The sequence below is a fragment of the Melozone crissalis genome, unplaced genomic scaffold (assembly GCF_028551555.1).
Source record: "Melozone crissalis strain CALT ecotype California unplaced genomic scaffold, PUWL_Pcris_2 ptg000035l_1, whole genome shotgun sequence".
Taxonomy (NCBI): Eukaryota; Metazoa; Chordata; class Aves; order Passeriformes; family Passerellidae; genus Melozone; species Melozone crissalis.
This window is the reverse complement of record NW_026535813.1, coordinates 9,465,023-9,489,695: the sequence shown is the minus strand read 5'-3', so window position 1 is coordinate 9,489,695 and position 24,673 is coordinate 9,465,023. Positions and strand designations below refer to the sequence as shown.

The following is a 24,673-nucleotide window of genomic DNA, read 5'->3' as shown; positions in this document are numbered from 1 at the left end:
ACTGGGTGCGTGGAAAGCTCAGGTCCAAGGTGGAGATTCTGGATGTGGAGTGCCAGAAATCAATCAAGGTACTGTGCAGCTCAGATGCCGTCAAAATTTCACGGTGGGGTGCCTTCAAAATGAGGTACGCGGCAAGGTCAGAAAATGTATTCCCTGAAGAATACTCCTGCTGCTGCGAAGATGGTCTTCCTCGCCGCTGGTGGCACCCCAGGGGGTGGAGGCAAAGGCAGAGGAGTATGCCTGGTGGGAATCCTGATTGGCCTGAGCCTAGCCATGTGTGGGACGCAGAGTCTGCACATGGAGGTCCCAATGAGAGGCGGAAATGAGAGCTCCGAAGACGAGTGCAATAAATGCACTCAGGGCGTCCCGATTGAATGAAGGGACAGGGAAACCTCAGCATACCAAGCCCCAGAGGAGTGCATCAGGGAGCCTGGCAGGTACTGTTGGGTGAACAGCACAAGGGTCAAATTATGTAAATTGGACAAAGGGATCTGGTGTATCGATCCAGAGGCAGGGACACGGAAAGGGCAGTCAGGCAAGCACCAACATCAGCTACGGAAAAGGAATGTGGAAATGATGTCAATCCCTGTTTGCAATCAATGTAATCGAACAATTTGGGTTGGGGGAAAAACTGAATCAATTTTTGTAGCATATCACCAGGTGAATTCATTGTGTTATGACAATGTGAGACTGGGGATGTGCGTGACGAACGGGAAAATGTATTGGGTGGGAAGAAATGTCAAATTTGATAGCAAATTCACTCTAAGCAGGGAACCAATCATATTGGATTTGGCACGGGCGAATGATGATAGAGTATGCCTACAATATGATAGAGTTGTCTGCTTTGCAAAAAACAAAGACAGTGAGGATCCTGGGGAAGAATGAGGGAAATTACTCCGGAATTGAAAAGAAGGGAGTCAGAATTGAGGAAGAAAAGAATAGAGCAAGAGAGACTGAAAACTTTGGGAGAGCAGTATGAAGTGCTTGAAAAACAATATGCTGATGGGGAATTACCTTCCCCGGATCGAAACTTATTTATTGATTTAATGCAAGAAATTGCAACAGAACGGGGATTGTCAAATTGCTGGATTTGTGGGGGATTGAAGTCAGCAGAAAAGCAGCCATGGAAAGGGGAAAGTTTGGCTCCAGAACAGCTTCTGAAATGGGACAATCCGAGGGTCTCAAAATTGGCACAGAGGCCTGAGGGATGGATTTTGGACCAAAGGGTGATCGGAACCATTTGCATCAGTTGGGAAGGAAAGGAATATACCGAAATGGTGGGATACACTCCGTGTATAACTACCCTGACAGTAAATTCGAACAATAAGGGCACGGTCTGGCAGCCAGAACCCCCTATGGGGTATTGGAGCTGTAAAAATGGGACAAATTGTGAATGGAACAAAAAGATAGGACTTTGCTGCATCAAAAGTCCTGGAGCCAACCCTTACAAATCCTTGGAGGGCCTGAGAGCATACTGGGGAGACCCAGGGAAAACGAACATTAGATGGAACGTCCCGGATGGAATCTATTGGATTTGCGGGAAAAAGGCATGGAGTGAGTTACCCCCAAGATGGAAGGGTTCATGCACTCTGGGCATGATCTGGCCAGTCTTCTTCACTCTTCCTCAAATGAAAAGTAACCTACTAGGGGCTCCATTATACGAGACCCTGAGGAGGGAGAGGAGGAGTCTGAAAAAGATAATACCGGTGATAAGTGGTAAACAAAGCTGGGGGGAGGAAGAGTGGCCGGCTGCGAGAATAATTGACTATTATGGACCAGCCACATGGGCTCAAGATGGAAGCTACGGGTGTAGGACTCCAATTTATCTACTGAACCGGCTGATTTGGCTGCAGGCAGTGGTAGAAATTGTATCAAATCACGCCTCAGAGGCCCTGGATTTACTTAGTCGGCAGCACACCCAGGTACAGGCATTTGTGTACTAAAACTGAATAGCTTTAAACTATTTGCTGGCCAAAGAAGGGGGAGTGTGTGGAAAATTCAATGAATCGGAATGTTATATCGAAATTGATGATTATGGGGAAACCATAAGAGGATTGGCAGCCGAGATCAAGAAGGTGGCCCATGTCCCAGTTCAAAAATGGAATTCGATTTTACAATCATCGTGGTGGGACAGATTGTGTGATGGGGCCTGGTGGAACAAAATAATATTCTTTGTGCTGTGTTCAGTAGCTGGAATCCTATTTCTTCCATGTCTAATTCCTTGTTTTATTAGACTAATTCATTCCGTGGTACAGGGGATGCAGATAGCAATAGTACCAATGGACCCAGAATTGGCTTCCGGAAGCAACAGATCTAACATCACGAGCCTGGGAGAGAGAAAGTATGCGAGCAATGGTGCCGAAGTATTGGCAAAGTTTGAGAAATGAGTCAAAACGAGTGTAAACAATACTGAGTATCAGGGGATTCCACAAGGAGAGCATGGAATGATTTAATAAAGTTTTGTTCTCTTTGTGAAAGACCCTTAAAGGTGGCGGGTAGAAGTAGAAATAAATAGATTTTAGCAATTTGGGTTATAGAGGGAGCATGAATTAATATGGTGATATTAAAGGGGAGGGATTGTAATATACAGTCGAAATAATTCATGCTATTAAAGAATGTATGGTATAAAGATTGTAAAATTCAAAACGTGTCTCTGACCACCCATGGCCTGAGAACAGATGTCTATTCAGATTCCAACAAATTCCTGGACACAGCTAAGATAACTATCAACGCTTTAGTGTAAGAATAGATGCTTCCAGGGTGATGATCACCAGTATCTTGAGTCATCGGAAACCTCCTAAGGGCGATCATTGCCTAGCCAATTGCATCAGTCATGATAGCCAGCAACACCAGAATTATACATCTGAATACTTGGCTTCCCCAGAGCCCATCAACACTGACTATCCACCTGGAGCCGATCTTTGTCCAGCTCTGCACACTGAAATGAACAGGGATGAATGTGAAGAGTTACAAAAGAAATTGGGACTCCTTTGCCTCGGGCACAATAAACTGTATAAAACCTCGCTGCAAGAAGCGGTTTTCGTGAACGAGGGGGATTCTGTTGCGGTAGAGGTCAGGTCCAGGTTCACCAAGTGCCGATCCCGGGCTCAACGCTGCCTCTTTGGCTGTGGTGGTTTCGGAGACCGTAATTCGGTTGCACAGAAAGATTACTATATCATTTTGAAATTTTTGATAATTTGGCTCACGACTGATCATTTATAACATCATGAACCAGCTTCTGGGAAAGTTGAACAATGCATTGGCCTGTTTAAAACCACCTTGAAGGCACTGGGTGGCAGTAGTTTCAGAAATTGGGAGATGCATTTAGTCAAGGCCACCATCTTAGTTAACACCCGAGGCTTCACCAACAGAGCTGGCCCTGCCCAATCTGAACCCCTGCATACAAAAGACAGGGATATGTTTCTGTTGATACACATGAGAGACATGCTGGGAAAAACTGTTTGGATTAATTCTGCCTCGAGCAAAGACAAGCCCATCTGTGGGATTGTCTTTGCTCAGAGACCAGATTGTATCTGGTGGGTGATGCAGAAGAATGGAGAGACACAATGTATACCTCAAGGGGACCTTGTTTTGGGGTGAACTGTCTGTTACACTGTCCCTGTTATCTAGATGTATATATGTTTATAATTAGTTTAATACATGTATGTATATAGTTTAAAAGTTTTAGTTTGATTTAACGTTGGTATGGGAAAAAATTCATGGGGGACAATGAAATAAACAGGGCAGGAGACTTTTTCTCCTTGTAATGCCTTTATTAAAAGTGATCACCTCAAGGTTGGGAAGCCTGACGGGCCTGCAGTCTCCGTCATTGCTCCCAGGGTGACTCGCAGGAGGAGGATATGCGTAGCTTTGCCCACTAGGGGCAGAGCTGGCGGTCCAGTCCTCGTGGGAGCCTTGGGCATAACCCCGATCTCAACTTTCCACTGCCTCCCGGCTCCGGGTCTTGGTTTCAGATGATGTCCTTGCTCAGCGTGAGGGGCAACAAAGGTTTTCAGCATCTCTGCAGGCTCAGCACTCTGTTCCTCACATCTAGACATCACTCTAATTTCCTAATTCTGTATTGGCTGGTTGTTTTTGGGGTCTTTTTGGTAAGTTTGACACTTCCCATGGCATGCTGGTCCTGAAGTTATTTTGCATCTTGTGATGCCCCCCTCCCATGTCTCGTCCCCTCCCCTCACTGCCTGGGGAGGTCCCCTCCCCTCACTGTCTGGGGAGAAGAGCCATTAACTTAGCCCTAGCCAGGGCCTTTACTGATACAAAAGGAACCATTAACTACAACGACTTGTGATTATCATAAGAAACAGATAGCACTGTAGCAGCAACACTGGTCTGACTTGATTTGTAACCTTTTTTTTTTTTTTCACAAAAAAAATTGGCAGATTTTTTGTTTATAACAGTCCCCCCTCTTTTTCTTTGATCGAGCTTAAACTTAAGCTCGCATCAACTTGCAATTTCTGACTGATGAACTTCATATTTCTTAAATTTTTTGTATTGATTATAAATTTCTTGAGCACTCTGGTAATCATGGTTACTTAACTTTGTTATGTTTCTTGGTTTCTTCAGGTTAGAATTTTTTGAGATCTTTAGATTGGTCTGCACAGCCAATACTACTATTTTAATGAAACAGGGAAATAAGTATAGTAAAAAAAGCAATTTTCCAAGTATATACACAGTGAGAAAAACTACTTTTTCCCATACACCCTTTTTGAAAATCCTAGGTTATCTCACCAACTTGGATCAAGAGTAGGAGTTTGTTCTTGGTTATTTACATATGCCAATTTTTTTTATTTCATTTGAGATGTTTCTAATGATTGCATTCTTTATCCCTAATACTGCTTGGAGTCTGATGATTCTTTTTAACATAGATATTGGGGTCTGAACTTGGCTCTTACAATTTTGGATCCTCGCGATTTCTATTGCACTTAGCTTCTTCTGTTTGGTTTCCCGCAAATCATTGTATAGAGGAACTCCTAAACTTGATCCAGTTTCTTTGGGTAATAAGAAGAAAGCTGGTTTTATCATTCTAGCGGTGCAGCTGCCAGACCAGTCTCTTGACAATTTAGTGTATGCTGTAGTACCAGAGATCAAAACTAGATGTTTAGGGCTCTCCCGAAATGTGTTATTAGTTTCTGTTGGACATTCCCAATATTTACACAGTTCTTTCATTTTCCAAAAGGGGTTTATCTCTTTTTCAGTACACTCATAAAATTCATATACTTCATGGTGGGTACACTTGTCTCTTTCTTTTTTCTCCACAGACTCTAATTTATTTGGATCTCTTGGGATCCACTGAGTAACTGAGTACGTTACTGCTAAATACTTGTTACAAACCATCTTTCTTACTGTTTTTACCATTTCTTTTCTTTTGACTAGATCTACTGAGCTTGCTTCAGCAGCATCACATTCAAAGCACAACCAGACTTCTCCTATAGGGCACTCTCCCAGGAGTGGCTGCCTAAAAGTGGCAGTATTCTGCGCTATCCAATACATTCTCTGATTTTTCTGATAAAGGACCAATTGGGAGAGGTTAACACAATTAGGGTTAGAACTGATGTGGACTGTAGACAAGGAGCTCACTTCTTCCTCCTCGTAGAGGGGTTGGTAACACTCACTGCACGGCTCTCCTGGGCTCCCCAGAGCACCACCAGCAATTAGAGCCATCTTTACTACCCTTCCCAAGAGTCCGGTATGGGTCATCACCTGGCCTTGCGTCTTGGGGAATTTTTACTGAGAAGAAGCTTCCAAGCTCTTTGAGTGTCTTCTACCCACTTCTCTGGTTAAACTTCTCTTGGTCTGTTCCTGACTAATTTGGTTTCTCTTAGGGGAGTGCTCTGTAGAAGATTAACCTGGAGTCTTTAGAACTAAATTGGGGAAACTTAGCTAGAATTACTTATTTACAATCTTAAACATTTTACAAACTTATTTTACACACAGAACTGTCTTGGAACATTTTAAGCTATGTTAGGGCTCTGATACCAATTATTTTCCCATACAGTTCAGTCTTTTTGACTCTTCTTTCTGAGAGTCAACTTTAAATCTTTTGGTCCTTTTATAACGGTATACTCAGGTGAATTAACTTGTGATGTGGTTGACTCTTGTCCAGTGCCCGGAGGTGAGAGTGATGTGGAATGTGGTCCAATGCCAGAGGGAGAGTGGGGTGGAGTCCGGTCCAATGCCAGAGGGACAAACTGATGTTGAATCCTGGTCCAATGCCAGGGAGTGAGAGTGATGTGGAATCTGGTGATGTGGGTCTGTTAGCATTCAGAAACACATAATCATGAAAATGATTATATGTCAGTGCTTTTATTAAGAGCTCTGGGTGTCAGGGGTATGATCCCAAATCTGACTCTGACCATACATTTGAGATGAACATGTTTATATATTCTATCATTATATAACTTTCATGTTAATTATTAAGCTTATATTGTTCTATTGTATACATAGATTTCAGCCAAGCATAGCCCCCCTTAAATTTCCAACATAGTTTCTCATTATTCTTCTTATTATTATACAATAATTAAATTACTAAACAATCATCACATCTAACAATTATATAATTTATCATACTGCTTACGCAGGTGCAATGATCTGGCAAAACACAAAGCTTAACATTTTCAGAGTCTATCTATTACATTTTCCAAGGCCCCCAATATCATTCTACCCCCTTTGAAAGCATTTTCACTTCACTATAGGTGTAAATGTTTTCATTTGATACAGTCCTTTATTTCTCAATTTATACTTGACGTTCTTCAAATCCGTGGTTGATGTAAACGTTGTCGTGGATGCTATCATGAACTGGAGAACCAGAAGATGGTGGGCGTGGATCTTGTGTCAGTGCCTTTATTATTTTCTGGTTCCAGGGCGTTTTCTTCTGTATCTCTCCTTTTAAGATGCTGTAAACTAACCAAATTGCTAAGAAGACAGTTAGTAGGATTATCACACTCTCAATGACAGATTTAATCCATGAACTCACATTCCACCCAAACCCTTTAAAGATTTTGCTAGCCAGCTCTTAGTCAAATCCTTTTGCTCTTCTTGTGCTTCATGCTCTATTTGTTTCAACTGATTGATGTCATATTCTACATCTGCAGTTACATTTGGGATGTGAACGCAGCAATGATCAATCCGTTCCTTTAAAAATCCACATACTCCATGCTCCTTCAGGAGTAACAAATCTAAGGCTAATCGATTTTGTAAAGTCATTTTTGTGGTGGCTTGTAATTGTACGTTTAATTCTTTAAATCCTTCCCGGGTGACTCTTGCCAGTCTACCTACCTGACCTGTAAGTTTGTATAGCATCTCTCTACTCTGATAGTTTGCTATAGGACCAAGCAAAGACTCTAGGACCCACCCAAATTTCACTCCACTTGAGGATTCTTGCCAAGTGTCATCTGGATTTTCATTGTCTAGAACTTCTCGTCTTGCTCTTATCTGCAGAAGTTCATGTTTTCTGCTAAATGGGGACCTTTTCCAAATTGGACATAAGCTTGGGAGGCCTAAAGTAATTTCCTTTACTTTCCCGTCTACAGGCAGATGTGTTGTCCAGGTACCATCACTTGCTGCCCATACAAATTGTCCTGGACCTCGGATTGTAATCCTGGTACACCCTATAATTACTTTATAATTCACTATGCCTTGTTTATGTTTGATCCCTCTGCAAGCACAACCAATTTGTAGGGCTATTGCCAGGGGTGGCATCTGTTTTATCTCTGCATCATCAGAAATGCAGTCATAAGTTTTATTACATGCCCACCAACTTACTTTGTCTGCCCTCGTTCTGCTACTAGTGGCAGTGTATGTTACTGCTGGATCTGTTTCATTCTCGGAGCCTTCCCACTTAATGCACCAAGGGGTGTTTGCCATATATTGGAATTTTTGAAGTATACTCACAGACCACGCACTTTCCCAAGGCTCTATCTGATCTTTCTGATCCTTGGCCTCACACTTCCATACCAGAGTGGTTTCTGTAACATTTTCTATAATCTTTTTATAGTGTGGCAAATAGCATTGCCATTATGTGATGCCTCCCGACTCTCCCATAGGGATTCCTAGTATGCCATCACTTAGAGTACAGTCTTTCTGGCTCATAGGTCTCATCCATTTTCCTATTTTCTCCCAAGTTTCCTTGACTACTTGCCTTGACTCGGGTACCTGTTTGCATGCAATTGTTTTGTTCTTTTGTATTTCAGGTAGTTTTGATGCTATGATTCCCCAATTTACTGGGTCTCCTGCTGCCTTTGGTATTGGCAGACAGGCAGTTATTCTACTGGTGTTTTGCATTTTGGCAAAATCTTTGACTAATCCAATCATTACATTCTCGGCCCGAACTGCATTAGAAACCTTTATCACCTGTGCTTCTACTTGTACCTCTCTCTTTATTCTAGAATGAAGAGTGGTAAGTTGATCTTTTTGCATTCCACATCCCAAAGACATTAATGACCATAACATTGGCACAATTACTAATAGCATTCTCAAAACAATTAAACACATCTTATCTGCAGCCTTGTTGGTTCCACAGTTTACACAGTCCGTGATCCAGGATGGATTTTCTTCACTCGGGTATAGTGAATCCAGGGGTTCACGCCGGCTACTTTGACTGCTGTAAAGGTGGTCAGCAGTACCTGATGGGGTCCACTCCACTTTTCTTTCAGTGGTTCTTCGTTCCAGTTTTTAATGTACACCTCGTCTCCTGGATGTATGTTTTGAACTGGATTCTCGAGAGTCAGTGGTCTATTCCACATGAGGATGCTCCAGAGCCGAGCTAAAGTTTTCCCGAGAGACAGAACATAATTATACACTTCTTGCTTTCCTGTGACGTGTACATTAGGGTTAGGCTCAGGAGATTCATATGGTTTCCCATACAATATCTCATAAGGACTGACTGACATCCAACTCCTAGGCTTTATCCGAATCCTCAACAGTGCTATTGGCAAAGCCTGGGGCCATGGCAGCTTGGCTTCTTGGCATATTTTACTGATTTGCCTTTTTAGTGTCTGATTCATCCTCTCTACCTGTCCACTTGACTGGGGTCTCCACGGTGTGTGGAGGTCCCAAGTTATCCCCAGCAATCTACTTACCTCTTTTACTACTGTAGCTATGAAATGGGGTCCCCTATCTGATGATACCCCTAGGGGCACCCCGAACCTGGGAATAATCTCCTGTAGTAACCGCTTAACTGTTTCCTTTGCTTGGTTTGTGCAACAGGGAAGGGTTTCTGGCCATCCAGAAAATGTGTCAACCCCCACTAACAGGTATTTTTATCCTCAAGTTCTTGACAATTCTACAAAATCTACCTGTCAATAGTCTCCTGTCTCTATTCCTATCCGAATTCTTCCTAGCTGTGCCTGTCGCCTAGCCACTGGGTTGTTTTTCAAGCAGATATCACATTTTGACATTACCGATTTTGCCATTGTAAACATCCGTACTGAAATTAAACTCTGCTTTAGCAATTTTACCAATGCCTCTGCTCCCCAGTGACATTCGTTATGTTTAATTTGTAGAACTTCGCTCATTATCAAGGGGGGTACAACTATCTGTCCTTGTGCAGTCACATACCATCCTTCTGAATTCTTTTGTGCATTTAGCAAACGTGCCAGTCTCTCATCTTCTACTGAATATTTTGGTTTTGGAGACAAATTGAATTGGGATACATTAAGCTTTAAAGGTATCAATGCCATTGTTGTTTGCACCTCTCGAGCAACCTGTCGGGCTGTCCAGTCTGCCTTTTGATTTCCCTCACAGATTTTGGAGTTTCCTGATTGGCGTGCTTTACAGTGTATAATTGCCACTTGTTCAGGTTTTTGTACTGCTTTTATCAATTGCAGGACTGCATCTTGGTGTTTAATGTGCGTACCTGGAGAAGACAATAGTCCTCTTTCTTTCCACAGTGCTCCATGTACATGCACCACTCCAAAAGCATATTTTGAGTCAGTCCATATATTTACCCTTTTCACTTCACTTAATTCTAGTGCCCTGGTTAAGGCAACCAATTCTGCCTTCTGGGCAGATGTATTTGGTGGTAATGCTTTTGCCTCCAATACTGTACTGACTGTTGTTACCGCATATCCAGCGTATCTGGTTCTGTTTTCCATGAAGCTGCTCCCATCTGTAAATAGCTCCCACTCTGGCTGCTCTAGTGGGACGTCTTTCAGGTCTTCTCTTGCTGAATAGATGTACGCTATTACTTCTACACAGTCATGTTCTAATGGGCCTTCTTCAGTTGTGGTACCTAGGAACAAAGCTGGATTCAAAAGGTTAGTTGTTTTTAATGTGGCATCATCCTGCTCAGTCAGGACTACCTGGAATTTTATCATCCTGCTTGGGGATAGCCAATGGCCCCCCCTTTTGTTCTAAGACAGTGGTTACCATGTGTGGTACATAGACATCTATGTGCCTTCCCATAGTAAGTTTTCTGGCTTCTTGTATCAGGATCACAGTAGCTGCGACTGCCCGCAGACATGGGGGCCACCCAGCACTTATGTTGTCGAGTTGTTTGGAAAAGTAGTCCACCAACCTTTTCCAACTTCCCAGACGTTGGGTCAGGACTCCTAGTGCTAGGCGCAGCCTTTCATGTACAAACAGCTGAAAATCTTTAGACAGATCAGGTAACCCTAATGCTGGAGCAGTTGTCAGTGCTTCCTTTAATTTTAGGAAGGCTTCTTTCTGTGGCTTGCCCCAGGTGAATGGCTGTGTCTTCTGAGCTTCATACAGGGGTTTTGCAATCAGTCCATAGTCCATGATCTACAGGAGACACCATCCTGCCATCCCGAGGAAGACTCGCAGCTCATGTAAATTCTGGGGCTCTGGAATAGCACAAATAGCTTGGATACGGTTAGTACCTAGTTTTCGTTGCCCTTGTGAAATTTCACATCCCAGGCAGATCACAGTCTGTTGGGAAATTTGTGCCTTTCCTCTGTGAACTTTATAACCTCCCATTCCCAGTGAATTTAAAATCTCAATGGTTACCTTTATACAGGTTTCTTTTTCTTCTGTAGCTATTAGTATATCATCAACATACTGCAACAACAGGTATTGGTCTCCTGGTATTTGCCCATTTTCGGTCCAAATCTCCAGCTCCTTTGCCAGTTGGTTTCTGAACAGGGTTGGATAGTTCTTGTACCCTGGTGGAAGTCGTGTCCAGGTGAGCTGGGTCTTCCTTCCGCTCCCTGGGTTTTCCCACTCAAAGGCAAACAGTTTCCTACTTTCTTTGTCAAGGGGTATGCAGAAAAAGGCATTTTAAAATCAATTACAGTAAACCATTTATATATCTCTGTTGCCTTCTGATATAAGGCAAAGCGACCTGGTTTCGAGGAGCAGCACGGCAACCCAAACTCACCAGGGTCGCTCGGGCCAAAGAGCACGCAGATACCAATGTGGTAGATGGTCAAAGGCCTTTATTATCTCATCTTGTGGGGTTTTATAGTCTAAGGGGCTTCTCTACGTCAGAGGGGGTCTGCAGTACCATCTATGGTTAGTAAGGAGTGGAAAGTTACCAGCATTACTATTGTTAGGGGGGCTACATTCCTAGTTACATTCCTAGGGTGATCTCTTATCTCAGGGGATTAGGGGAAAAGGAATCCTGCCGCTTTCCGTCACATTGCGTGATCTTCTGATCGCCTGTCCCTATCTACCACATATCTCTTTTACGGATGTCAGCAATGTGTAGGGATTTGTTACCACTGGATAAATGTCCTTTGTTATTTTACTTATTGCTCTCAAATCCTGCACTAATCTATATTCACCATTTGGTTTATTTACTGGAAATATCAGTGTATTAAATTCTGATTCACATTCTTCTAAAATTTGGTATTTTAAGAATTTCTCAATAATCTACTATTCCTTGCCATGCTTCTGGTTTTATGGGATACTGTTTGACTTGTACAGCCCTCGCCCCTTCTTTTAACTCTACATGCACTGGCTATGCCAATTTAGATTTTCCTGGTATATCCATTTCCCATACAGAGGGAATCACTGCATCTTCTACCTCCCTAGGGATAGAGGGAACAGGTTTTTCTTTGATCATTAAAACCTGTCCCGTCTTTGATTCAGGTATTTTCAATATAAGTTCCCCATTTTCAAAAGTTATTGCCACATCAAGTTTCACTAGCAAATCTCTCCCTGAAAGTGGAATTGGGAACTCAGGTACATATAGGAATTCATGTGTTAAAACCTTGTTCCCAAAGCACAAATCTTGGGGTTGCAAGAATGGCTGTTTTTCCTCTTTCCCTGTAGCCCTGACTATTGTTGTTTCCTTGTCCCCAATTTGTCCTTGCAAATCATTTAGTACTGAGTAAGTAGCTCCCGTATCTATTAGAAATTTGACTTCCTTATGCCTTAACTGTATATTTATGCCAGGTTCTTGAACCTGTTTTACAGGTTCCATGTCTAGTCAGCTGCTATACTCGCCCAAGACCATCGTCTTGGCAACGTTTTCCTGCTGGAACTGATTGCCCTGGTGAAATCGGTTATCTGGGTTGTCTGGGCACTCCCTTTTCCAACGCCCCTCCCGCTTGCGATACACACATTGATTTAGGCTTAACCCTTGCATAACTGGTCTTCTACCTCGACTACTTCTGCCACGTCCCCTGAAATTTGGGTTCCCTTTTCCTTGTATTACTGCCAAAAGATTTTCCTGCTGCCTTTTACTAGCTTCTCTTTCGCAATTATTATATACCTTCCAGGCTACCTCAAGTAGCTTAACCAAATTCCTTAATTCCTCCCCTTCTAATTTATTGCAATTTCTTCCGAATATTGCCTTGTGACTGGCCCAAGAATATGAGAGCGAGTTGAACCTTTGCTCGTTCTGTGTCTATTTGGAGATCTGTATATTTCCTTGCTGCCTCCTTAAGCCTCTCCTAAAATGCAGTGGGAGATTCTTTCTTTTCCTGTTGGACCTCATATAATTTAGACCAATTCATAGTTTTTGGCACAGCATTCTGAACTCCTATTTGGATCCACTCCTGATATTTCCGTAGTCTCCTCATATTCCCAGATAAATTAGGGTCCCATTTTGGATCCTCAATTGGGAAATTCTCATCTAAATTTCCTGTTACGAGCCAGTTTCTGATATTCTCCCTTGCCCTTTCTCTGGCTACCTAAGTACCATCTCTTTCTCAGTAGAACCCATTAAAGTATCTAGTATTACTTGTATGTCATCCCAGTCAGGATTCTGAGTTTTTATAACCATTTTTACTACTCGTGCCACCTTATCAGGATTTTCTCTATAAGTTCCGGCTGATTGTTTCCAAATAACTAAATATGCAGGAGAAAAAGGCACTTTTACAAATACTGGCCCTTCCACTCCTACACCTTGTCACAAGAGGGCAATCACAGTCCGTTTTTGTCTGCCTGTGTCTTTTCAAACCACGACTGGTGCAAGCTTTGACTGACTTTGAGTTCTGTGGGCTACCGGGGTCGCTGATTCATTACTACTGCTATCTTTTTTACTTGCATCCCTCCCCCTCCTTTCTATCACAGTTAGGTTTTGCTCATCTTCCGAGGAAGAGGGATTAGGTGACGATGGGAGAGGAGGATAAAGAGAGAAAGGTGTACTAGATGAGACAGGTTCAGGATTAGGTGAGGTAGGGGCAGGCAGTGGGATAGGGACAGATGAAGCAGGTGGGATAGGGCTAGGTTCTCTTGGTCTTATTGGAGCTACCTGTGAATCAATATCTGTATAATTTTCCCTACTCAGACTTTCTTTCAATGCCAAGTGTTCTAGACAATGTTTCTCACAAACCCCCCACTTATCACTTGCAGATGCTCTAAGCACTGTTAATCCACATTCATCTAGCCATTCTGGCTTTCCCCATAAATAGAAAAACAAATCAACATACGGAACTATTGGAATATGATCCCAATATTACCGGATGGAACATGCAACATGCCTGGGCTCGTCTGACCCTTGCTGCTTGACCAGAGGCGGCAACTGAGTTATTCACCTCAGAGACACCTTTGGCTAGCTGGAAATTGCAGCTAGGCACTTGAAACAAGTCCAGGCAAGCAGGAACTCAGTATTACCTCTGGTGGAAAGGCTTTAGGCGAGGTGAAGAGGAAAAGGAGATGGATTCTGCCGTAGGGTTTAATCCAGAGTTTTATTCCAGGGTCACAGATCTCTTAATTTTGTAACAGCTACAACAGAATCCCGACTGCATGATCTCAGTGTCCTTTTTAAACCGGGGAAAGGGGGGAGGGAAGGGATAGGTGTGCCACCAACCAGGTGGGAGGGAGGGAGTCTCAGGGGACAATGACACCTAGACAGGCCAATGACCCCAGGGCTGAGAAGCATCTTTTGAACTTCTGCCAATCACACTACGCCCTTGCTGGAATGTTAAGCTTGATGGACAGCACTTAGCAGGAGGCAAGAGGAGGGGAAGGGAGAAGGTATTGCCACACCTGGGGGACTGGGGTAGGTGAAACAGGATATTGCTTCACACCGCAACACGGAACCTCATTCCATTTTCCTTCTTGTTTACAAAATGACATTAACTGTGAAATAGTGTTCTATTTCAGAGTCCCTTATTTTGGCCCTTTTTCGCCATTTTCCAAGACATATTCTGACCACCATATATTACAATAGTCAATCAATTTAGCCTTAGGTAATTCTTCCACAAAATTACCCTGTTTCCAATGTGCTAATAAGCACCCCAAAGGAGAAGTTTGCAGAGTAGAGGCATTGCTGCCCAAAATCCCTTTGCGCTTCTCCATCCAAAAATACACCACAAATGCCGAACCCGCAACACTTTTAACGATTGTCTTATGGAACGGCGCCTAGACAATACCACCAGGAATTCCTTAGCCCAATCCAAGCATAGTTTTCGCTGCGTCTTATTGGCAGGCAACCAAACCAAAGCAAAACACCTTACCTTTCTTCTGGGGACATTGTGAGCGGCAGAGGCAGGTCATGGCCGATTGAGCTCCCCGAGAATCCCTCGCTGCCAATTGGAGTGTGGTCAACTCGCGAACTCACTCAGCAGCACTGACAAGTGTCCCATCTGGGTGGCCAAAATGTTAGCGTTCAGAAACACATAATCATGAAAATGATTATATGTCAGTGCTTTAATTAAGAGCTCTGGGTGTCAGGGGTATGAACCCAAATCTGACTTTGACCATACATTTGAGATGAACATGTTTTTATATTCTATCGTTATATAACTTTCATGTTAATTATTAAGCTTATATTGTTCTATTGTATACATAGATTTCAGCCAAGCATGGCTTCTTAAATTTCTAACATAGTTTCTCATTATTCTTCTTATGATTATACAATAATTAAATTACTAAACAATCATCGCATCTAACAATTATATAATTTATCATACTGCTTGCGCAGGTGCAATGATCTGGCAAAATACAAAGCCTAACATTTTCCAGGGCCCCCACTATCAGGTCCAACCCTTTTCTTTTGGTCTGCACAGTCAAATTAGCAATGAAGAGTACCTGAAACGGGCTTTCAAATATAGGCATTAATGGTCTGCTATTTTATGATTCTATCAAAACTCAGTTTCTCCGGCTAATGGTATGTATAATTGATTAATTTCTCTTTTTCTATAGCTTGCATGTTTCTCTCATCAACTTCTGCATACTCTGTATTTTGCAGGGAGTTGTATTTCTGTTAGCTAACTTAACTCCAAAAGTGCTTTTATGTTGGGAATTTAGCTGACTAGAGACTGGAAAAGTACAAGGCCGTGGCTAATTCCAAGTCCTGCACCTACGAGATAGCGTGTCCTTGGGCCTAGCTGGGTATGATAACAAGTAGACAGAGAGATGTGGGAAATAGAGAATGTAGGCCCAAAAGAATGAGGAAGAGTTGATGGTATAGTTCAACCAATAGATCGCTTGGCTTACAGAATATTCATAAGCTTATTACTTGCTGTATAAGTGTCTGATGCTCTCTTCAATAAATGGAACTTGCTTATCACTCATATTGAGTGTCCGAGTCTCCCCTCACCGACAAATGGCTCATCCCCGACAAAGGCCTCATTCTGCAACACTTTTATTCTCCTATTTTTCTGTGTATGTAACTTACTGGTTTTCTGTTCTATTTTCAAGATCTTATCTATTCATCTCTTGCCTCTGTTTCTTACTTTCACTAACAGCTTAAATACTACTTTTCTTTCAACCCCTTACACTTAAAACGAATTTTTTTCTCACACTATTTTTCAACACGATACACTTCCCTCGAAGGAGATGTGGTAAAACTTATAATGCACAATCTACATTACCTATACTTTAATTCATCTACATTCACTCTCTTTTATTTCTCATTCACTTTCACACATTCCTTCACACCCTCAAGACACAAACTGGATCTTTATTGCTAGAAAATCACGGGTCCCTGTGGCCCCTCTCACCTTGGAGTTGGCCCACAGGTCTCAGTATCTCTGGGCCTCTTGGAAGGGCCCTGACTTTGGTTGCCTCTGGTGCCCGTTCACCTGTGAGGCTGTCTGCGTGTCTCTCATGCTCTTACAGCTACGGCCCCCTCACACGTCTGGGGAACACTAGTCTGGTTTGCAGGTCACACACATACTTCAGCCACAGCCCCCACCCACTCTGGGGACAATAGCTTGGTTTAAAGGTCACACACACTTCTTTCCATTGCCCCTTCCCACCTGCCCGGGAAGCTGAGGTGGACTTTGTGACTCACTCTCACACAAACAACAAGACAACAATAAGGTACCTTTTACTTTCACATCACTTATTACAAGTTAAGTGCTACTGTCCAGTCTCAGTGCTATTGGATATCCTTCCACCTAGCTGTTTTGTCTAATCTCAGATGGTTTTGGGTATTTCACTATACTCTCTGGTACTTTTTTGAGACAGGACTTATCTGCTTCTGTATCGACCCAAAAATTCAAATTCTTTATTTAGGGGTCCCACTTCAATGTTTACCAAGGGCTTTCCTAGATGTTGCATCGGGTTTCCTAAAGTGTAAAGCCCCTGACACCCTTAATCGTCACCTCTAAGAACCCTCTCCCAGGCTTCTTGTTCCCTGGCTATTGCCTCATCGAGACTGAGTTTTCTACAACACCTCCTGACATGTCCTGCCTCTCCACAATAATAGCAGATTCGATCACTCAAAGGGACTTGAGGTCTCTCTATCTCTCTTGTACCTGACAATACTCGCCTATCTCTGCCTCCTCCTGGTGGTGGACCCACCCACTCCACACTTTCTCTAGCTACTGCAACCATGATCTTGGCCTTGGCCTTTGCTTTTTCTTCTTCCCTCCTCAAATACACTTTCAATGCTTCTCTTAACAAGTCATTTATGTCCTTTTCTTGCCAGTCTTCAATCTTTTCTAGTTTCTTCCATATATCTGGCCAAGATTTGGTAACAAATTGGACTTTTAGTAGCATTTGACCTTCTGTGGTGTCTGGGTCTATTCCAGAGTACAATTGGAAGTTCCACTTTAGGCGATTAAGCCAAGTAGCAAGAGCTTCATCCTTCTCTTGTGCACTCTCGAATGCTAATTTGGTATTAGTTCCTTTGGGAACTGACTCTTTGGTCCCCTGTATTATCAAAGACCTATATTCCATCATGGCCTTCCTCCCTTCCTCCTGATCAGGGTTCCAGCTGGGATCCGTTAGTGGCAATTTTTGTTCACCTGATGGCACCTGGGGTCTTGGACGGTTATCTTTCTCCCAAATTCTTATGCCAGCCGCCCTAATCATCTGGACCTCTTCTGGGGAAAATAATATATTTAGAATGGAATTCATCTCCCCCCAAGTGTAGATATTTGGACCTAAGAATTGATCCACTTGGTTGGCTATGCCCACTGGGTCCTCAACTAAATGCCCTAACTCTTTCTTGAATCCTCTCACCTCAGAAGCTGTTAGAGGAACATTCACAAAGCAAACACCTCCCACAATTCCTCCCATAGGAACTTCTCTGAGGGGGAAAAAGTCTGTCTGCCTTGGAGGTCCTGGATCTGGTACTACAGTATGGCCCATCTTCAGATGCCAAACTGTCCCGTTCTCGGCTGTTTTTGATGGCCTGGAAAGGTTCGGGATGGCCTTGGGACAGCCCGCGCTCCAAAGGACGAAAAGAATCTTCAGGTTTTTTCTCGGTCTTCAGTGTTTATTAGTTTTTATCTACAAAATTTTCTCTTGGCCCGACAGAGGTCGGCACAGCACGTCAGCCATGAGCGCACTGAGAGCCCTCGAGGCGGTCACTTATCTTTATACCCAAAACTATGTATAAGATATTTACCTATTTTCCCCAATACCTTTCACCCTTATTGACAAGTGCACTTTTAGTAAGAACCAATCCCAAAGTGCCACCACCACCACAGAAGATGGACGACTAGAAGAAGAAGAAGAAGGACAGGACACGCCCTAATTCCTCCATCTTGTTTCTCTAGAACCCCCCTGTACTGAAATTCTAAAACCTGTGCTTCACACTATAATTAATCTATCCCTTCACCATTTATCCCCGTGTGATCCTCCCATCCTCATACAGGTGTCGTCTCATGTGCAGGATAAAGGCCAGCCACCAGACACTTCTGGCAACATTCCAGGACCTCCGAGTCCCCCAAGGATGGTCTCGGTGACTCTGCACATCAGGACTGCTGTGCTGAGATCCCACACCAAACTACTAGTTTGAGGGATATCTGGGTTACCTTGAACTTTCTGCAGATCAGCAGGTGTATTTTGTGATAACTGTTTACTGGGCAAGGAGGCATTTGTGTCCCAACTAGGAGGAGGTAAAGGGACAGCAATAGGAGGGGGAGAAGAGCTTGAATACATATTAAGTGGAGTTGGAGAAGGGGTGGAGAATGCAGCAGGTGGAGTAGGCACTTGTGGTGGTGCAGAAGGAACTGGAAGAGCCGAAGGGGGTTGTGAGGGAGTGGTTTCTAGGGGAGATACCGAGTCTACCATAGAGAAAGCCGAACAGGTAGAAGGAGGAATTTGAGTAGGCGGTAATGAGATGGCAGCTGGGGGACGAACTGGACCTGCCATTTGAGGTGCCTGAGGAAGAGGATTATAAGGTGGAGGGGCAGCAGGAGGCAAATAATCCAGGGGGTCCCATCTTTTACCAATTCCAGCATCCCCTCCTTCATTCCCCTCTTTCTTCTTCTGTACCTTACAAATTTGCACACGTTCATCCCCAATAGCGCTTTTTAACCAGCAAGCTACATACAATAATTGCTCAGGATTGGTATCTCCTCGAGCTGTCAGATAATGATTTAGTTGTTGGCACATCCACTTGTCCCTTGTAGCACAACAAGACCATCCTCCTTTCACCTCTAATTCTGGCCAGACTTCTACACAGTAGTGGATCATCTTCACCTTATCTAATCTCTCTGTGGCCTCTATAGAATCCCATTTCACTAACAGTTCCTCTAAGGGGCTATTTGGAGGTATATTCCTCAATCTCTTGCCTGTCTTCTTACTATTACACCCTCCCATTTTTCAGGTCTCAACAGAAAAAAATCCCAAAGGTGCCTCTACTGGCAGGCAATCTCCAGAAAAATCTTGTTTGAGGAGCTTCAGCCTCCTCCACTGAACTTCAAATTTTTGCCTGACGCTCAGGACTTTATACTAAAACAACTGCCTGATCTCTTGATTGCCTAACTTTACGAATGTCAGGTCTTAGATCTATCAGGACTTAAAAACACGAAACCTCGGCATAAGAAGACAGTTTGTGCCTGACTCCCCTCTGTCAGGAAAAACAGCTGCCTGATTTTTAGTTTGCCTAACCTTCCAAATGTTAGGCCTCACCGTATCAGGACTTAAAAACAAACCCCAGCTTCCTTCGCTGGGATTTGTGCCTGACCTCTTTGTCAGGATTTAATTTGCCTGCAGGGCTTGCGAGCTTGCCCGAGTTCTCCTCGGGACTTGCAATCTGCCTGACTTCCCTCTGTCAGGACTTTTGGGGTGCATGCCACTCATACACTATTTCCTCCGCACACCCGGAGGGGGGTCCTCTCTCCCCCTTAGGAGACGACTCACTCACGCTAATTCCACGCGCTTCCCCCTGTTCCCAGCCGGTCCCCTCACAGGTGTCTGAAAACGTGGTACTAAGGAGTCCACTCTCAGGTCAAGGGTCCGGCTGCCGGCCCTCGTCTCACACACACACACACACACACACTCGCTTGTCTCCTACTCCCGCCACCGGATAGTTCTCACCAGTCCGGCGCTCCTCTGCGCCACTGGTCCTGAGCCGATCTTCTCTGGTCCTGATAGCCAACTGTCCTTGAGGTCCAAGAGGGCCGGTCCTGGTGTCCTCTTCAGGGGTGGCTATCCCAGACGAGTCCCCAGCTGAAATAAACAGGGCAAAGAGACTTTTTCTTCTTGTAATGCCTTTATTAAAAGTGATCACCTCAAGGTTGGGAAGGCTGACGGGTCTGAAGTCTCCGTCATCTCTCCCAGGGTGACTCGCAGGAGGAGGATATGCGTAGCTTTGCCCACTAGGGGCAGAGCTGGCGGTCCAGTCCTCGTGGGAGCCTTGGGCATAACCCCGATCTCAACTTTCCACTGCCTCCCGGCTCCGGGTCTTGGTTTCAGATGATGTCCTTGCTCAGCGTGAGGGGCAACAAAGGTTTTCAGCATCTCTGCAGGCTCAGCACTCTGTTCCTCACATCTAGACATCACTCTAATTTCCTAATTCTGTATTGGCTGGTTGTTTTTGGGGTCTTTTTGGTAAGTTTGACACTTCCCATGGCATGCTGGTCCTGAAGTTATTTTGCATCTTGCGATGCCCCCCTCCCATGTCTCGTCCCCTCCCCTCACTGTCTGGGGAAAAGAGCCATTAACTTAGCCCTAGCCAGGGCCTTTACTGATACAAAAGGAACCATTAACTGTTGCGGTTTTCCAGCCATTTGTCTGGTGCCGGGAAAACTCGGGGCTCAATATGAGTCATCAGCAAGTTCTGTTTATTGAAGAGAGCATCAGACACTTATACAGCAAGTAATAAGCTCATGAATATTCTGTAATTTACACCGTCCATTGGCCACACCACAACATCAGCTCTTCCCCATTCCTTAGGAGTTACATCTCTCTTTTCTCAAGTCTCTTTCACTATTTGTTATCATACTACAGCTAGGCCCAAGGACATGCTGTCTTGTAGGTGCAGGACTTGGAATTAGCCATGGCCTTGTACTTTTCCAGTCTCTAGTCAGCTAAAATCCCAACATTTCCCCCATTTTCTTTTGGAACAAGCAAAGTTCTATGGGCTAACTGCATCACACTCTTTGCAATACAAGAATAGGCAATTCCAACAACTATTACGTTACAAGCAGTATTCTCAACTAGCAAGGTTTCTCTCTTACAAGGGATCTAAGCCAGGGAGACAAACCGAAAAGGCTATCACTATTTATAGGGTATGCCATACGACAGATACAAAAAGGATTCTATGCTGCTACAAGGCTCAAACAAAATTCAGGCGTGCTAATACAACTTACAAAAATAAGCTAAAGGAGCAACATGTCTGCAGGTTTCATCTGCGTCGATTGTCTGGTAAGTTTGCTTTCCATTCTCCAACAGCAGATATACTTCAAACAGGAATGGCTCTACTCACAAATGCCTCTGATTGTCTCTTCTAACGAGAGTTTCTCTGATGTTCACGACAACACTTTTCACACAAGTCATAAAATAAACGTCTAGCATAAATCTATCTAACATCACTTGAACTTAATAGCACTTAAACTTAAAACACTTAAAATATTTAAACTTAACAGAACTTAACATCACTTAAACTTATCTTTACTTAAACTTAACAGAAATTAAACTCAACAGAACTTTAACTTAGCAGAACTTAAGTTTAACAGACCTTAACCTTAAAAAAATTTAACTTTAACAGAACTTAAACTTAAAAGATTTCCAAATCAACAGAACTTACATGTAAAATCACTTAAATTTAACAAAACTCAACTTTAACAGAACTCAACCGACTTAAAATTTTACATAATTTAAACTTAATATAATTTAAATGTAATAGAATCTAACTTCACTTAAACTTAATAACACTTAACAGAAATGAAACTTAAAAACACTTAACTTTAACAGTATTTAACATTTAATGACACTTAATAGACAATTTAACTTAAACTACTTAGCAACGGATAGAACTTACTGTAGAAATAGAATAGAATATAGAATTTACTATAACTTACTTACAGGCCTAACTCTAAAATACTAAGCTAAAACATCTTTCTTCGTGTGTTTGCTACAGCATTTTTACACTTGAATGCACCTAAACATAAGGAGTTTGTTCAAGGTATACCTGTGGAAAAATTCTTTTGAATTCAGTGCTTGCTTTTTACATCTACTACATCTAAGCAAGGCCCAAAGAATACAAAAAGCACACTTATTACATCTTACTTATACAATCACTTGAACACATCTTTAACATTTTTAAATTTTTCAAAATACAATTTCAGAGTTTGATGTTCCACTGACTGAGTTATCTGGGCTTCTGATGTTTAAAGTCTATGTTAATACAGGTGATTTTAAGGCAGCATAATGGATGCTAAGCCAAATCGTCCAAAATTTGGCTCAATGCATTCACCACACTGATTTCTCTTTCACAGTCTCTGCCAGGAAGAACCAAAAGTCTTTTTTAATCTAGGTGAGGAGCATCTTGATAGTAATGCTCCTTGGTGTTGCTTATTTATCATCACTGGTCTCTTAACTGCTTCGTGCGCTGGAAAGGCTGGGCTCATGCGGACTCTTGAGTTGTCTCTGTCGCCAAGCGCTGGCTGGCGGCACCGAGTTTTGTGCACCGGAGACACTGTGCATGGCGGCGCTGGCTCAGCAGCGGAGCTATACTTGCAGTCTGTTAAGGTACAGTCTGTTTAGGTTGCTAAGTCAAAACTAAGGCCCCCACCAGCTGTGGGGCGGAGGGAGAAGCGCTCGCACTGGAAAAGCGCTCTAGTCCGTGCTCTGCTTGTGTTGGAGTGGGGCGACCCCCCAGCGCTGGACTTCCTGTTTTGGGAGACGCACCGGCAGGCTGAATCACTGCGTGTGCCAGACTCGCAGCACAGCATCCGCGGCGGCGTAGGTTACTCCCCCCGCGGCGGGGCTCCGCTCTCCCCGCCACTGCCGCCTCAGGCGAGCTGCTCGCCGTGGCTGCTCCCCATGGCGCAGCGCCCATGCTGAGTTTGGAGTGGCACAGCCTGGCAGGCGCCCCGAGCCGTGGCTGCTGCCACCATCACAGCACGGCCGCTGATTTATTGTGCATGTACTTGCAGCGCCAGCACCACAATGCACGTTTTTGCAAGTCTATATGCAGCAATCTTGGGAATTCTCTTATCAAGTCGACAGTCTATAGTCCCCGCTTTTCTAAAAAGCACTTAAAAGTCTATACGCCGCTTGTCTCTGTATTACCTTTTAACCTGAGATTCAGTGCGCTGCAGCCTTTCCAGGACGTTGGCGGCATTCAGTCAGTTGGACTCTCCTATGAGGTCGCCAGGGCACCGCAGCCGGCCCTTTCGCCTTTCGTCAGGTCTCCTATATAGGGTCGCCTGAGATGCGAGGCCCACTGTTTGTGCCTCCTGGGCTGCATCGGGACTGAAACTGAAATACTGCACTGGACCGTGGCTCGCAGGCCAAAGTCTTCTGTAAAGTCCGTAGGGTCTGTAGGGTCCGTAGGGTCTGTAGAGTCCATAGGGTCCCTGTTCGGGCCCCAATTGTTGCAGTTTTCCAGCCATTTGTCTGGTGCAGGGAAAACTCGGGGCTCAATATGAGTCATCAGCAAGTTCCGTTTATTGAAGAGAGCATCAGACACTTATACAGCAAGTAATAAGCTCATGAATATTCTGTAATTTACACCATCCATCGGCCACACCACATCAGCTCTTCCCCATTCCTTAGGAGTTACATCTCTCTTTTCTCATGTCTCTTTCACTATTTGTTATCATACTACAGCTAGGCCCAAGGACACGCTATCCTGCAGGTGCAGGACTTGGAATTAGCCACGGCCTTGTACTTTTCCAGTCTCTAGTCAGCTAAAATCCCAACAATTAACTACAACGACTTGTGATTGTCATAACAAACAGGTAGCACTGTACAGCAACACTGGTCTGACTGGTTTTGTAACCTTTTTTTTCCCAAAAAAAATTGGCAGATTTTTTGTTTATAACAGATAATGTTGGAGGTTAGGATTTTTTTTCTCTTTTTTCCCTTTTTTTCAGGGAATTTTCTCCCATCTGTTGCCTAAGAGATAACGACCAGTACTTAAGAGAGACAAAAGTGGCCAAGGTTGGGGGAAGAGGTGCAGCTGGCTGCAGCCTCTTAACCGGGGGCTTTTCTCTTGGGAAGGGCAGAGATACTGGGAGATTTTTTGCTAGGGGGTCAGGGGGCTAGGCTCAGCTCTATGCTTTTTCTCTTGGTCTCGAGATTGGAGGGGAAAGGTCGAGCTGATACTGCTGCAGGAGAATTCGCTGCTACTGTGGAGTCCAGTCCATCACTGCTTCTTCTTTACCATGGGTGAGCCTTTGCTTGTAAGAGCAGCTGGTTAAGTGGGACCTTATTAATAGCCGATCTGACTAAAAAGAACCCTCACCATCCACTTAGGAGCCTCAGGGAAAAAACCTGGGACCATGACCCCCTCCCCCTCCCTGGAGGGGTGCATCTCCACGGCTGTATGTGGCAGCTGCTATGGAGAAGCCTGGCTGCTGCTGCCCAGCCCCACTATTTTCTGCCACTGTCTCAG

The 24,673-nt window shown here is 43.8% G+C and overlaps 1 protein-coding gene across 1 annotated transcript in view; it reads left to right on the top strand.

The window, feature by feature from the left end:
• Nucleotides 1-24,673, top strand: part of LOC128941423 (CBP80/20-dependent translation initiation factor-like) — a 487,587-nt gene that overhangs the window by 314,019 nt on the left and 148,895 nt on the right. The window contains exons 12-13 of the mRNA XM_054283182.1: nucleotides 18,058-18,075; nucleotides 18,918-18,938. Coding sequence (XP_054139157.1) covers nucleotides 18,058-18,075; nucleotides 18,918-18,938 — 39 coding nt within the window. The remainder of the gene's footprint in view (nucleotides 1-18,057; nucleotides 18,076-18,917; nucleotides 18,939-24,673) is intronic.